The 16,546-nt window shown below is 40.0% G+C and overlaps 1 protein-coding gene across 5 annotated transcripts in view; it reads right to left on the reverse strand.

Moving 5' to 3' along the window:
• The window catches only part of LOC139611923 (inactive phospholipid phosphatase 7-like), a 61,650-nt gene that overhangs the window by 30,941 nt on the left and 14,163 nt on the right, over positions 1-16,546 (reverse strand). For 3 of the 5 annotated variants that reach the window (XM_071466960.1, XM_071466958.1, XM_071466962.1), the window contains 14 exons: positions 15,923-16,231; positions 15,597-15,764; positions 15,083-15,194; positions 12,984-13,047; positions 12,126-12,195; positions 11,818-11,902; positions 11,158-11,210; positions 9,464-11,044; positions 8,253-8,320; positions 7,962-8,139; positions 7,630-7,782; positions 4,990-5,161; positions 2,779-2,924; positions 2,055-2,088 (listed from right to left, as the gene is read on the reverse strand). In XM_071466960.1, the coding sequence (XP_071323061.1) occupies positions 2,055-2,088; positions 2,779-2,924; positions 4,990-5,161; positions 7,630-7,782; positions 7,962-8,139; positions 8,253-8,320; positions 9,464-11,044; positions 11,158-11,210; positions 11,818-11,902; positions 12,126-12,195; positions 12,984-13,047; positions 15,083-15,194; positions 15,597-15,764; positions 15,923-16,231 (3,193 nt within the window). The remainder of the gene's footprint in view (positions 1-2,054; positions 2,089-2,778; positions 2,925-4,989; positions 5,162-7,629; positions 7,783-7,961; positions 8,140-8,252; positions 8,321-9,463; positions 11,045-11,157; positions 11,211-11,817; positions 11,903-12,125; positions 12,196-12,983; positions 13,048-15,082; positions 15,195-15,596; positions 15,765-15,922; positions 16,232-16,546) is intronic. The other 2 variants (XM_071466961.1, XM_071466959.1) reach the window with 1 other exon arrangement.

Raw genomic sequence — 16,546 nt, forward strand, 5'->3', positions numbered from 1 at the left:
AAGAAGAAATGACAGAAAAAGCAGAGAGGGAGAGATTACTGAAAAAAAGTTTCAATGCTTGAAAAGGTACTAATAGTAGTATTAGAATGACCTCTTTAATGTGTAAATCAAATACACAACCCTTTTTTTTTGAAAACCCATTTCAGGGCTCAAGATATCAAATTTCATACTGAATTAAAGAACATGTTTATAAAATGACCTAATAGTACCACGTTCCATCTGATGTAATGGTGTAATGGTGGCTTTATGATGTAGTGCATAATGGATTTGAATATTTCTGTCAACATAACAATAATAGGCTTCATAAAAGTGTTGGAACAACCAGACAGATGTTGTCAATGCTACTAAGGTGTATTTGTTTTTTTTAGGACGATAAGAACAAATTGGAAATTTTAAGGGATTCATGAGAATAAACATACAGGCAGTAAAGCTGAACAAACAGCTTAACATTAAAAATGAATATAAATCAGAAAAAAATATTTAGTTTTTTTTCCCCCTCAGGTTTTGTGTAAATAATCAAATATCAGTGTAAATGAAATGGCCATGCAGTTTCAAATGAATCAGGTTTAGCAACCAATGAATATGTGAGAGTTTCCCCATGGATAATACAGATAAAATAGTATAGTATTGATAAAAAATTTCAGGATTCAGTTTGTTGACCACAGTGGGTTTACTCTGGACAGTGACTTCCATTAATCTGATTTTGAAGTATTTTGTTTTTGTTTGTCTGTGCTTTTTTATAGGTAGCTATGTCAAGCATGTGTATGTGATGCACTGTGCTGTAATCACACTGCAGATACAGAGGAAAAAACGCATCTTCACAGTGAAGCAAAGGCACAGCAGTGCACAGAGGAGTGTACTTTTATCGGCTGGTTATGAGCAATAACAGCAATTGTCTTTCAATTATTCTGTTTTTTATGAGTTTCACAATGTCATCAGGGTTTTGCTGAATTTTACTGGTTTGTCAGCAGAGCGTTTTTTGTGACATTTTTTATTTATGCAGAAATTGGTAAAGAAAATTCTTCTAATCGGAATATATTTTGCAGAAATACTGCAAAGGTTCAACACATAATTGCAAGTTCATTGCAAATATTACTGGGACTGTTTAAATTTGTTTTCATTCAGCTTATTTCCACTTTATAGAGGGTTTTTGTATATTTGCAAGAAAATAAGTTACAACTATTGACGATGTGGCAGCAACCCATAGAGTGTGTACAGGTTGGCAGGTTTGGTGAGAGAAGTGGAGGATGAAAGAAAAGCAAAAACGAACGAAAGGAGGATTATTAACAGCATGTGAATGTGTCCAATACGCTCAACCTTGTCTCCACACACTCCTGCACACTTCAGAGTGCATTCCACTGGAACACACCCTGGGGAACACTGGCTGCCATGTGACACACAGCAGCAAACGGAGGGACAAGCAGCATAAGAGAGGGAGAGGTAAAATGTGGGATTGAGGGATGAAAAGGAGAGACAGTAGGATGGGAATGAAAAACTAATCACAAGTGGGGAATTATAGGGATACGGAATAAGGAAGTGCTACTAGAGCATTAAACCGTGCACCACCCATGAATGATGAACCATACTGGCAAACACTTGACTGTGTATTTATTATGTGTGGCACTGATTTTTTTCTAGTATTTACTGGATCATCTTTTAAAAGATAATTTAATGTATTATACATTTTTCTTTGTGTTTGTATCCAAAGCTGAAAACGTCAGAAAGAGAATTTTCACTGCATTTTAATACAGTAAAATAGCAATAAAGCAGAACTGGACTCTAAGCAGAGAGAAGATGAAGAGGAGGAAATCAGAAATAAATGAGGGCAGATGAGGTGGTATTAAATCTGAAAGGGTCTATGGGGAGCAGTGTTGTGGAAGAAAAGATGTGAGCTTCAGCAGAGTTCAAACACCACAGGCATAACACACTGCTGCCAGGGAGGAACAGAGAAAAGTGGGTCTGTCTACTCATTCATCAGCTCATACACACCCAAAAAAAAAAAAAAAAAAAGACAAAAGACATGAAATAAAGCTAAATGTATTGATCGCACTTACTGGTTTGCAGAACCAAAGGTGTTTCCAGAAAATCCTTCAAAATGAAAAGTGAATTAAATTAATTGTAGTAATAAAACATCATGATTCTCAGTGTGGAAAAAAAAAAATCTATGATTCTAATGCAATTCTCATTTCACAGCATACAAGTCATTTGACAGACAGATATGCGTCTGTCTGTGTGCTGTGTACCTAACATGACCTGACACAGACGCTTTGCCGCCCAGGGCCATTAAGGATAGAGACAGAGAAGGTGTGGAGAGATGAATAGGTTGAGGAGGAAAAAAAAGAGGGAAAAGGTCCAAAATCCAAAGTTAATTAGTTTATTATAAGATATGACAAAGAAAAGAAGCAAATATTCACATTTGAGAAGCTGAAACCAACAAATGCATCAAATTTATCTTTTGGAAACCTTCATCTGACAGTGCAAATTGTGCACCAGGACAAGTACATGTTTGAAACAGGTTTATTTTATTTCAACACTATAATGTTAATAGAGTGTTTAAGTGCATGTTGGTTGTAGGAATTTTAGCTACCTCCGTTATATGACAACCAAAATACACTGGGTGGAAGACATCTGTATCAATGCTGTAACAACTGCTTACTGAGTCTGCTTGAACCACTGACCGTCCTGCCTGCAGTATTTAACTAAGTGCTGGTAAACAAGAGGACATTTGCAGATGATGAGGGAAGAATAGAAAAAAGGCAACTTAAGCAGTAGTCTCACCTCCTGCCTGTGGCTGTTGTCCAAAGCCAGAGAAGCCGCTGGGCTGACTTCCAAACCCAGACCCCTGCTGGGCCAAGCTCCCGAATGACGGAGCGTTCTGACTAGCTAGAGCGCCAAAGGACGGGGCGTTGGGAGGTGAGGCAAACCTGAAAACAGAAGCAGACCCAGAGGATGAGATAAGGCAAACCAAATAGGTGAAATTAAAATAAACAGATACACTGAACGGGGTTGATGAGACAAAATGAGAGGAAACATTGTGCAATAGGGGTGGATGGCATTTAACAGCCATGCTTCACAACAACAATTTATTTGGACAAAGAGCATGAAGAAAAGAAAACAAGAAGAAAAGAAAGAAGTGAAAGGAACTATGTCTGGGATCTATTCATTGCTTAGCTCCATCCAAGTAAACATGCAAGCAAGCCAGAAGGTGTCAGATGGTGTGTGTGTGTGTTTGTATGTGTGTGTCATGGTACTAGAGGATTGAGAGACAGCGGTTTAAGCAGTAATCCCTTCTACAGGACCCACACCCACTGTAAAGAGAGAATAAGCAAAACAGAGGAAGAGAGAGAGAGACCAGGCCAGTTTAATCTGCAGGCAGCATGACCCCAGAGTGAGATTATCTGAGGGGAATAATCTAGTCCTACACAGAACTCCTGAGTTTTGGGTGCACTAATATCAAAACACATGCACATGGTGGGCACACAAAAGTTGATAAAGCTGGAGAAATCACTTGTGTGGAAAGTGTGGGAAGGATGTAAAAGATGAATTAATCCTTTTTTCTGTAGCTGAACGGAAATTTCACTTGGTTTAAAGCTGAGTTGCTGGGGGCAGTAAAGATGTGGTCTATTATACTTTATAGTAAAATGTCAGCGCTTTACACTTGTGCTGCACAATTAATTATGCCAAAATTGCAATTTCAATCCTCTACCTCAGTGCAATCTAATTTGAGAAATGACAGTGATTCTTCAGCATTTGCATTAGCAGAGAGGCTGGTTACATCAAACCAAGTGCTTCTAATTTCTTTTCATATTGCAATAAACTGTGCAGAAGGCAGAAACAAGGACAAATCGAACGTATAGTGGTAATGGCTTCAATGTTGCATATCAGTTTCGTCAGATGGACGAATACTGAGCAAACCTCTTGCGCTTGTAAAGGCAGCAGGACCCAGAAAAAGCTAGGAAGTGGACCCTGAGTTATGATTTTTCTGTCAATTTATAACTCCACCTGAAATTGTATCTGTTGGAGTCAGAAGGAAAAAAATGTGTTTATAATAGCAGCGGATTCAACACTGTGCAAGCTGCCTCACTTCATAATTGGACACGGCTTTAGTGAGGGCTCACAAACCCTGCTCCATTTGGCTAACTAGCAAGCCTCGAAACAACTTTATTTTATTTCAACACTATAATGTTAATAGAGTGTTTAACAATGCCGTGAATGCTGCTCTTCTGTTACTTTATGTGTTATGCTTGCGTGATGGTGTGTTGAATGAGGGAACACAGATGTTCTGATTTCCAAAAAAGCTGCTGCTTGCTGCAGGCAATATCCTGCTCCCCTGACTTCCCCCTCTGTATTGTACACAACAGCTGGTGACATTGACATTTTTAGATGATTTCTGACTGCTGCAAAGTAACAACCAAAAAATAAACTATTGGTCTGCTGTTTGTTACTCAGAGGTTGTGCCACATAAAATATTTGCTGCTTTATGGCCTGAATGTTGGAATAGGCAATGATTTTAACCATTACAATAACACATTTAAAAATAAATACACGTGCATATGATGCAAAATGAGACCAGATGTATTCAAACAATTGCCAAACCTGTTGGCTGTTGGCTGCCATTGTCACTCTAACCAGCCATTACCAATTTTAGTTTCGTATGTAAACAAGGATCTAAACTAGCAGCTAAACCTATAAGCTTCTCAAAAATTTGTGTAGTTACTCGATGAATGTCCAATTTTGTCTCATGTTTATCTATGTACACATTCATTAAATAAATAAATAAAAAAAAAAATAAAAAAAAAAAAAATATATATATATATATATATATATATATATATATATATATATATATATATATATATATATATATATATATATATATATATATATATATATTTTTTTTTTTTTTTTTTTTTTTTTTATTTATTTATTTATTTATTTTCATAGCACTTTTTTTTTCAAACCTTGCACAGAACATATTAAGTTCCTTACCCAAATCCTCCCATGTTGGCAGCTGCTGTTCCCTCTCCAAACACCTTACCAGCTGAGGAACCTATGGTGTTGCTGAATGAAGGGCTGGAGCCAAATGATGCTCCGCCACCAAATGCTGGGGAACCACCGAAAGAAGGGGGACTCCCAAAGACGGGAGCGCTGCCAAATCCTCCTGTGGAGAGGAAAATTTATATGTTCTTAAAATGTGTGACAGAAAGAAGTGGACCATATACAGTACAGTGAGGTACATAGGCCTCATCATTGTTTCTACAAAGGACAAATAAAAAAAATGTGAGTCATTATGTTGTTTTGGTGGCTTTAGCTCATTTACATGGGGTATTTCATCTATGTCAAGGGTATTTGTCTTCTAAGGGAAGCCTCTGGGCTACAGACAGAAAAACACATCAGTGAGAAGAGTTATGTTCAGCCTCCCGTGTAAATATTACTACTAATACATTCCACATGTGGTCTGAACCTGGGCTGACACTGCTTACAGGGTAGTAGGAAGTTAAAAGGTGTACTAATTGAGTATTTGTTATAATTTCTCATAAGCACAACCATTTTCCCCACTGTATCTCATCTAAACATGATGAATACATTTACTATATTGTGACATGTTGCGTAAAGTTCATTACTGTTTTTGGAACAGCAGAATGTGAGAGCTCAAAAGTACTAGTGGTAGGAGGGAAAGGGTGTGCTGAAATTACAGCCTGGCTACCAGCATGCTTCAGTAAATAATTGATTGAGCTAATGTAACAAGATTACATTCCCTGCACACTGGCCAGAGATAGGGCATTAGTGTGCTGAGTGGTACCAATATCCCAGAGGAGTGGAGGGGATAGCTCAGATGGCTGTTATTATTTTTCTTAAAAAGATAGTAAAAAGTCCAAGGAATAAGCTTAATTAACATCTTCACAATCTAATAATCGGTCTGGGTAGGGGTACATTAATTCTCTATGTTTAAACTTGCTCTATGTTTAATTTCATTTGCATGTGATCCACTTTCAATTCTTAATGCTATATAGTCTTATATAGCTTTGTGTATAGAAGCACAGTAGACAGTTTTGACCATGTGGAGGATCTAAACAGGTTAACTGTGCTTTTATTAAGGACAGGACTGTCCTTACTGTTGTATAAGTTAATAAGCTGAACATGTGCTCGTTATGGTTAATATTAGAGGCTGTAGTTTATGGCTCCCAAACAGCTCTGTAAGAAAAAAATATTTTGTGACCCTAGTTCGTGACTGCTGTTGGAAGCTTACCTCCCTTCCTCTGCCTGCACTTAATGTTGCTTGTGTCCTGGTATACAAGTAAAAGTCCATTTTTAAAAGGGACAGTATTTATCACCCTCTGTTTGCCAACAAGATGTCTGAGACATCTTATGACAACCTGACTCACACAAACACAAACTGAAACCAAGTAAGGATTGTCTGACATGATAGTCACTCCTCTTCCAAGTAAAAGGCAAAACATCGAGACCATAACCAAAATGAACTAAATTACCTAATACACTAACACGAGGATGTTGTTTATCTGATGAACAGTAACTCTTGCTCATAAAGCATAATGTGACAAATCAACAAGGACAAAGCACAGTATCCTCTTAAGTCCAGCTGTCTTCACATGTTCTCAACTGTTACAAAAACTCAAGGAAGGTAAACTGTACATATATATACATACATATTCTAATCACACATGACGCTGCATGATTAACTCAAGAAGTAGGCACAGGGTTGGTGTTGTAGCTTTACCGGCTTTTAACACACATCTTTCATCTTTAAGTTAATATTGCTAATAGGGGCCAGAAAGTGAAAAAGTTATCTCAAAACTCTACCAGCTCATATGTAAACATCCGATCAGCTGCTTTCACTAATTCACACACCTTCCACAGAGGTGGCACGACTCAGAGAAATTATTGGCTGAACTTTTCTGTATCACAAATAAAAAGAAATAATGAGCTGCAATGAAACTGCTGTTTAAACTGTTATGTACGTTACATACAGTGCACTATGTATTTAAATGTATTTAAATCTAAACTCTCTACACATAACACTGTAGCTGTAATGAATTGTGATATTCAAGTTAAAGATCTCTTATGTTAAATAATATTTTAAATAATTTAAAGCTTTTTATCTGAAACTTAAACAAATTTATCAAAACTTTAATTCACTGCACTCTGACTTAGCAGTTCTGATATGTAACATTGCATCAGCAGTATTCTGGCAGGAAATGACAGACCATCTGACTACCTTGCTTTCTGCTCTACTGGGGGGAGGAGATAAGGACACTTGCTGTAGCGTAAATGATAAAGGAGAAAGCAATGTCAAGAGTTGGCTGCTGAATATAATATGATAATGTATGGTTGCCCTGGGTTTCTATCACTGCCACCCCACCATCACTGAACCAGAGCCCCTAAGCCAGACCCTGGAAAAAAATGCAAAAAAACCCTATCTGAATGAATGAATGAATCCGTCCCTTAATAATGTGTGGTCAGCACATGGAGACAAGTCTGATCTGAACATGTTAACTGCAAAGAACAAGTAAGCACTATTTTCAACTCTTGAGAATCAAGAGAATGAAACAAGGACTGAAAAACAACAGTAATATTAGAACAAAAAAAACTATATGGGGAAAGTTGGACCTGGTTTTGTCGGAGTAGAGAAGGAGCCAAAGCCCTGGGATGCGACACTCCCTCCTCCAGTGCTAAAGGTCCCGCTAGGTTTCTGCTCACCAAACGAGGCCTGTCCAAAACCAAAGGCCTTGGCACCACTATTCCCAAACAGACTGTTGGTACCTAGAGGAGAAATAGACAAATAAATGTAACATTAAAGTCCACCAAAATAAGGGCTTGTTTCCAGTACTTCTGCTTAATGGTTTCCATTTGGTTTTCAGTATGATACAAGTAAGTAGTAAAACTGAGGATAGAGTAAAAAATAAAAATATACATTTTTTTTATAGATTCTGTTGGCCTACCTGTCTGAGCAGGCTGCCCAAACCCTCCAGTGGAAGCAGTGGTGCCGAATGGGTTTTTGTTGGCAGCCTCCTCTGTTGGTTTGCCTCCCAGGCCACTGAAAAATCCTCCACCAGCTGATGAGCCTGCTGTATTGGCTGAACTTGAACCAAACAGACTCCCACCAGATGATGGTTGCTGCTGGGAGACAATTATTAGTCATATCATGTCTCCAGAATGGGCAATATTTTGATTTAGAAGGCAATTCTTAAAAACAATACTGTCAATCAAACTAAATAATCAGTGGATGATACCTGTCCAAACACACTCCCACTGCTCGATTGTTGGCCAAACACAGGGGTGGCAGAAGAGCAACCAAATGCTGGAATAAAAAGGAAAAGAAAAATAGTCACGACTGAGGTGTTCTCTTTGAATGGCCAATGATGCCATGCACATTTTCGAGTCACCACCATGCAACACTGCTTCCCCTTCTTTTCCCAGTGTCATAAAACAGAAAGAGCTGACTTTGAAAACTTGGAGCCCCCTCACAGAGCCTGTAGACATCAGCTGTGTGTAACTGCTGAGCTGATACATTAACATCAGCTGTCCACAAAGAGAGAGACATTCCTATACTGAGAATTTAGAGAATCTTTGGGAATGGGACAACTCCCCTGACTCAGAGCCCACCACCCCAAATCTCACGGCCACTGCCACACCTCCAACCCACTCAGGCTGGCAGTAAACTACAGACAAAATAAGGTGTCAAGTGTCACATTTGGCTTCAGTCACTGCAGCATGTGCAGGTCAGCCAAATGAGTTGACATTTTCACAAAGCCTCCCTCACTGCCCACTGTCCTTATGGATATAACAATATAATTCAGTGGTTGTCAGACATTTTTAGCTTCACCATTGTCAGATGTGGTAGCTACTGTTTGTATCCATGTACCTGCGATTAGCAAATATAATATCACTTGGTGGACAGTTGTTTTTATGGCTGATATAAATTCAGAACCCTGTGTACCCCATTATTTTACAGGCCTAATGGTGTCATTTTTGTCATCTTAAAATAGCCACAGAATTTAATTTTGTGAACTGAATATGCCATGTTAGCTATATATGCCATATCACATTTAGAAGAACAAATGACTGAGGTGAGAATGACTTGAGAAAGAAATAGGGCTGATAAACAGCAGGTAAAAAGAAGACCGAGTTCAGTCAAAACTTTTCAACAGTGTTCCCTACATTCTTAGAAACAAGGAAATAAAAAAAAAAGAAAAAGAACGTTTTTATCATTAACTACACTGATGTCACAAGATTTTCAAAGTACAAATCTAACCAGTCTTTAAGAGGTAATTATTCCAGCATTTGTAATTTACATTATAGTTAGTAGCTATACTACTCATGTATCCAGCAGAAATGATAGGTTTCATTACTGAATGGAAATAAATACAGTGAGAACAAAAACAGTAAGCAACAAGCTCTTCTTGTATTTTTCCCCTGAGATCAAATACAGACTCACACTCACCTGAGGGCTGTCCAAAGCTGAATCCTGTAGAGGATGATGTGGTGGTATTACTACCAAACACAGACCCTTGCCCAAATCCTGAGCTCTGGCCAAATGCTGGGGCTGTGCTCTGTCCAAACAGCCCTGAGCCAGTGCTGCTGGCTGTGTTGGCACTGCTTGTGCCGAAGGAGAAGGAACTTGCATTGCTAGCAGTAGAAGCACCAAAAAGACCCCCCCCTCCAGTGGTTGCGCTACTAGAACTTGCTCCAAATGCTGACTGGCCAAAAGAAAAGCCACTGGATGTCCCAGTGTTGCTTGTGGGCTGGCCAAAGCCACTCACCTGGCCAAAAACAGATTTGCCAAAACCAGTTCCAGTTGATGCACCAAACCCAGATGAGCCAAATCCAGCGATTGCTGGGGCTGAGGGGGCTGAGGGGGCTGAGGGGGCTGAGGGGGCCGAGGAAGCCGGAGGTGCAGCAGGTTGCCCAAACACAGTGCTCGTAGTAGTGGTCGCTGCATTGGTAACAATGGTGGGGGTGGGAGTGGTGGCTGCATGGGCAACTGTGTTTATAGCTGGTGTGACTCCAAGGGAACTGCTGTCTGTTGTTGCAGGAGCAGGCTGAGTAAAAATGGATCCTGGTTTGTCAGAACTGGGAACCTGAAATGCTGCTGGTGCTTCCTGGGAGACAGATGCCACGGCAGGGGTGGCAGCCGCTGAAGTGGGCACAGGAGCACTGGTGGTGGTGGTTGTGGTGGTGTCTGTGGTGGCTTCCATCGTGGGAGCAGCACTGACTGGTGCTGGAGGGGTGGCTTCAGTTGGTGCGGTGATGGAGGAGGGAGGGTCTGGCGTTGAGGCAGTTGTGGCCACAGGAGGTGCGAGTGCGGGTGCTGGTGCTGCAGGTGTTGGTTTGGCTGCTGTGATTTCTGTGGTGGCTGCATCCCCTGCAGACTCAACTACTATGGGGGGACTTGTGCTCTCTACAACTGGTTCAGAAGGAGGTTCTTTTTCAGGGGGTGGTGTGGGTTCTGAAGGTTTTGGGGGAGCTTTTGGCTCCTCTGAGGAGTCCGACGATGCTGCAAGAAGACTACTGAATGACGTAGGTAAAGCTGAGGCAGTTTGGCCCGTCTGGGGAACAGAGAAGGCCGGCTTGGTATTTGATTCAGGAGGCTTGAACAAACTGCCTGAAGCCGCCCCCTTAGACAAGTCTGCTCCTGTTGAATCTTCTGCAGACTTTTGCAGACCTGCACCAAAGCCAAACTGTGCCTTGCCCATCCCAAGTCCAGTCTCCCCAAAGGTAAATGAGGCAGGAGTAGGTTTGGCAGAGGAATCTTTAGTTTCTTCTCCTTGGCCCACACGTAGTCCGGAGAAACTGCCCAGAGTCTCGCCTCCAACTGTCTTAGGGGGCTGTGGGTCTATCCTGAGGGCAGCTGTGGTAGAGGTGGGTTTGGCTGTGTCTCCTGGTGGGTTTGGAGGCAGGGTGGGGGACCCAGTGCCTAGAGCAGGGGAGGTGGACTTTGGAATGAGGGAGAATGCCTCCTCTCCGGTTTGGCCAAACGCCATCTTGCCATTTCCACCAAAGGCAAATTTATTCACATCCTTCACTGGAGAGACATAAGAGAAAAAAAAACAATAGAAAACGATAAGGGCATGCATGTTTAATATCTACAACTATCCTTTACCAAGCTGCTTTCTTGTTTTTTTGTTTTTTTTTTACCTTGTGACATTCCAGCTCCTTGTGTAACTGAAGCAAAACTGAAGCCTGTGGACCTGCAAAGAAACAATTTAAGTCACAATGAAACAACAGTGAGAGAATCTATGGCTTCTGTAATGGGGCATATTTCAGACTGAAACAGAATATCTGGGGTCTGGGAAATCACTGGAGTCTCTGAGGAATCATAGTTATACAGAGCTGCATATAACTATACACCTCCACTGACACCTTGCTCACCCATGTGGTTATATCAGGAGGCAAAGGGAGAAATTAATTAATTAGACCTAAGCCACACTCTTTTGAAATATTTGACCAATGATATTGCTTCAGTGGCTACTCTGAGCAGTCAAGTGAACGATCAATCGGAGTTTAATATAATGAAATGGAGTAAGCTGGTTGCCTCAAACCACATTTGAGTGGAAAAATCTATGGTTTATGGATAAGGGCAGAAAATATTTCAAGCTTGTACAGGAAAATAGAAGAGAGGGATAATGATACATGAATACCAAAAAAAAAATTGAAAAATGTGGTTATGAATGTAGAGTTGTTTATTTTAATTACACTGTGTCATTGTGATAAATAAGATCATGATCGCTCTTTATAACTTACAAAATAATACTACTTATTTAAGAATACTTCTTAAATTTTAATAAGATGACTCACACTGAAGTGAAGGAGAAACCTTTGCTGCTGCTTTGCTCCACTGAGCTTGCAGGAACCACGGAAACATCAGTTTTTGACGGTTGACCTGAAGGACACAAAGTTGATGAAGGCAGTGAAAATCTGTCACAGTGAAACATCACCTTATTTTGACACACATCCCACAGCAAAATAAAATGTCACAGTTTTGTAGACTTATGGTCAAGGATCATAAGCAATGTTCTGGACTGTAACTGTGTTTATGTGTGACCAAATCTGGACAATAGGTAAGAGGAAACGCACCTCAGTACACATGTCAAAACAGTGCTTACCAAACAAAAAGCCTGATTGTGGGGTGGTTGTACTTTCAGTGGACATCTTCTGAACACCCTGGGGAGGATTCTGCAGAGACAGTTTTAGATAGCCATTAAGTATTGTAGTTTAACTCTGCAAGGCCATAATACTTGATAACAATATTATGTCTGTTATGAAATTTCAAAAATCCATATGCAACTTCTTCCACATCACTACAGATTACCGCACAGGTCCAGTGAGCTGTAATCTTGAGACAGACGTAGTGAAAAAATTCACGAGGCTGGAGATCAGTATGTTTGCATGTCTATTAGATTAAACTTGGGCCCATACAAGTACGAAGAATTGTATGAGGAGTTCCCCTGTCACCCAACTGCAATTTGTAACATCAGCATGGGAGGGCACTGGGACTTTTCTCACCCATGCAGTTAAAGGTCTGTCTCCACATACAAAACTGTCAGCAATCTGTGAATTTCTGCAAATTGAAAGTTGAGGGAATAGGAATACACTGAATTTTCTTGATATTAAGTATTTAAATAATAGCTTCTAAAATGGATAAAAATACACTTAAGACATTTATTTCCGCCTGCATCACGCCACTGTAAAAAGTTGATATTTGCAGATTTATTTTAACCAATTAATCCTTTACTAAGAAAAAACGTTTTGTTTTTTTTTAAGAATATGTGGTACATATGGTGAAAAATAAAATCTTCATATTGTTTTATCAATTCTGTAAAAATATTTGATGTGTGAGACATTCACTGTGTGTTTAAGAACAGTTTGTGAATAATGTCTTGCCTAACTGAAAGGAATACGGTGAGACATGGATGTGAAAAGATGAATGAAAGCTGTCTGAGTGATGGATGGTCAATACTCACTCGTTTAGCCTGGTTGGAAGAAACTGTTGCAAAGACTTGAGCTGCTGGATCTGGTACTGATGAACTGGGAAAGAGAGCAGACGAAGGAGAAAAGAAAGTGTTCAGGAGCGCTGCACATTAAACATAATGAGCTATTCATGTTTATTAAAATGAAGTGTCCAAATCCTTTACATGGACAACCCAAAACCTGGTCTCTGCTACCAAGTTTTGATATACTTAAGATATACTGTATATGAATACACACACATTTATAACAACTTTAAGATTTTGCTGTAGGAAAATATGCATATTGTCTCTATATTGGGCTGGTAATCATTTGAAGGAATGTCTAAAGCGTTACTGTTTGACAGAGGGGAAGGGTACAGCATGTTAGGGCAGAATCAGGGAAAAGCCCTCTTTTCATAGTCATCCTACTCTCACAATGCCATACTTTGCTTACTTATTATTGTGAGCAGGCTTTATTTGGGAAAAGCCCCAAGGTGGGATGGCCTGCCAAAATATCAAGCACAAAAGTGTAGCACAAGCCCAGTGAGGCAAAAAGAGTAAGGTGAAGGAGGCTGCAAAGGACCAAAAAGGGCCAGTGTGTAAATCATGTAGTAATTAAAGAGCCAAATGAAAGACATGAAGAAAGGGAAGTGAAGAGGATAATGGTAAGAAAACAGACCATTATGTATGAGGCATACAGTGCAGGCTCACGGTTTTGTTTTGGCTCCATTCTCCAGCTTGTTGGTTTTTACATTAAACCAGTATTTCATTTAAAATCTAGGGTCCTGGTGCTGGAGTTGAGCCAAAACAATAAAATACACATCACAGTTTTAATAATTACATCTGAGTTGTATGTGACATACAACAGTACTACATACATTATCTTTGGGGAGGTTAAGAAAGGGAATTTATTTTTGACTCCAAAAAGATAAAGACTAAATTCAAAAAATGATGTAAATATGAGAATATGGAATATATGTAATGACTGAGGAAACAAGGTGGGATGCAGATATATGAAGTCCTCAAAGACTGCTGGCCTCTGCCAGTCGTGTGCAGTGGCTAAGAATAGGTGGAGTCATTGACCTAATAAATCTGTGCCGAAGAGACACACTCAAAACAAACACTAGACCCCTTGAGGACTCATAGTGACAGACCGTCTACCCTCTGTATCTGAAATAGATCCAAGTAGACACAGGCATGACTTAACGGAATAAATATTATATGATATACTTAATATTGAGCAGGATATAGATAGGACATGTTGAATGGACAAGACATGACATACTTCTTTATCAATCCTAATAGGAAACTGTATTAAAAAAAAATTGCAAAATCCTCATTCAGTCTTTATTGGTACCTAGGTAAGACTCCAATCCAAAGTACAATGGATAGAAGCTAGCTGGGAGGCACAACCTCTTTTAGCTTATTGATGTGTAGATCTTCACTATGAAGCTTTGAAGTATACCTACATTATCCATCCGCCCTTCTTCAACTAAGACCTGAGGATCAATTGGTTCACAATGATTCAGGGGCAAATTGCCAAAATGAGACATCACTGAGTGCCTGCAAACTACAAATATTACGGGATAGTTTAAAGTTGTTGTTTCATTGTCTTATTTGCAGCTGAAAAACAGTAGTTTCTGCCTATAGGTTCAAAATCAGTCCTAATGCCCTTCTACAGCCTGATAAACTTGTCTGTTCTCTGTACTGCTCATAAATCACAACAGGTTTAGTGAAATCATTGCGACTTTATGATAAGAGATGCATCCAGACCACAAAATACCAGCATTCCTGACATTACCTGTGCAGAACGTAAAAAACGGTTGTCATATTAGGTGTTAAGCAGTTTTCACACTTCTGCACTAAGGAATGGGATGCTGCATTTAATCAGAAAGCAGACAAAGCAAACTAATTAATTAACTGATTACAGAAAAAGATGACGCATGATGCAGTGTTGGATGCATACTGTGTATGCCAAATGACATGTTTTCTGAACCAAATTAGTCACTGTAATCCTGTTTCAATGTTAAAATGGTGGATAATCCATAGTGGAGACTGTCCCTTAAGGAAATTCCACAGCATAATTCAAAAAATCTGTATCATTTGAGTTTTACCTGATGATATTGGAAACTGGCACAGGAGGCCCTTTGTCCTTGAGCTCCTGAACATTGACCACCTGAGGAACAGTCTTCAAAGTGGACTCTGTCAAGGAAGCACTGACGACAGCTAGGACACACACAAATGTATATGTGAGCAAGTCAGAGACAGAGATGCACAAACAATGTTTATATTAAAAATAGAACAGAACAGACAGATGACCTGATGAATGTTTCCATAGTGATATAAGCCTGGTTTGAATAATACTATAACAGTTTAGTAAGGGTTTCTCAGATGTGATGGGGCTTTGAGCTGAGACATAAAGCTGTCAGTGTTACATGATTTGTTCTCTTAGTCTGTGTCTCCCCCTGGTGAATTACAGTGGGCATAACACAATATTACACAAACAGCTTCTTATACATAGTGTTGCCTGTTATAAGTTTATAAAGTTTCATCACCATTTAAAAATAAACAAATAAACAACAGTTTTAAATTGCAGTCCAAGGCCGGTGACTTGCATGTTCCTCCTACCTGTCTTCTGATTGGCCATCTGCCTGCGTAGAGCAGCAGTGGCTGCAGCCTGCTGGGCGGGGATGGTGACAGGTACAGTCCTCTCAGTTGGTGGGGCTCCATGTTTGACTGTCTTTGTGGCAAGAGCAGTGCTATCAGCCCCACTGAGGTTGATCTTATTGGTTGGTACTGAAATGTAACAGGAGTGAGCAACATTTATGAAATGAATCATGTCTACTAGTGTTCAACACTCTGGGTTACATGACATTTAAAAACAGTCGTCTCCTGGCTTTGAATGCCAAACTGTGATGTGAAAACTGAACGCTTAGTTAATATGAATTACTTACTAGGACTGGCAATAGGGCTGAGTCCAAAGCCCATACCCGGCACAGAGTGAATTTTGGTTAAAGGGGTGGACTGGATGGCTCCGAAGCCTGGCTGGATAGATGGGGTCCTCACTACTGTGGGGTGGCGGGGATTGGACAATGCTGGGGGTATGACAGTCATTGGAAGGGGCTCTGGCTGTAGTTCCTCCTCCTCCAGCTCCAAGTGAGGGGGGTGGGGGTCCAAGGACTGGGACAGGGAGGAGGTAGAGCTCACATCATCCAAGTCCTCATAGTATTTAGGTGAAAGGAAGGCTGAGCGAGACAGGTTGGCTGGAAGAGAAAAGATGAAGAACGTCTAAATAACCAACATCTGTGGCAGAGCTGCATTATGGTTATATTTTTTATACAGCATCATCAATATTAGAATTTCAACATGAATCTCACTGGGATCATGGAGTTTCACAAATTTTTTGGAGGCTGAATTTCGAGATGTTTATCTCTTTACTCTCTTAATCCTCTTCGTCCCTGGTGGGACATAAAGTTGAGATGTTTATGCAGTTACGATAAAATTACTGCGAGCTTCAAGCAGGCTCTCATATGTCTGAGTCTTGATGAAAAAACTGATTAAATAAACGGTTACATCTC

This window comes from Trachinotus anak, unplaced genomic scaffold, assembly GCF_046630095.1.
Source record: "Trachinotus anak isolate AG129_WGS33_773 ecotype Australia unplaced genomic scaffold, CSIRO_AGI_Tana_v1 ptg000028l, whole genome shotgun sequence".
Taxonomy (NCBI): domain Eukaryota; kingdom Metazoa; phylum Chordata; class Actinopteri; order Carangiformes; family Carangidae; genus Trachinotus; species Trachinotus anak.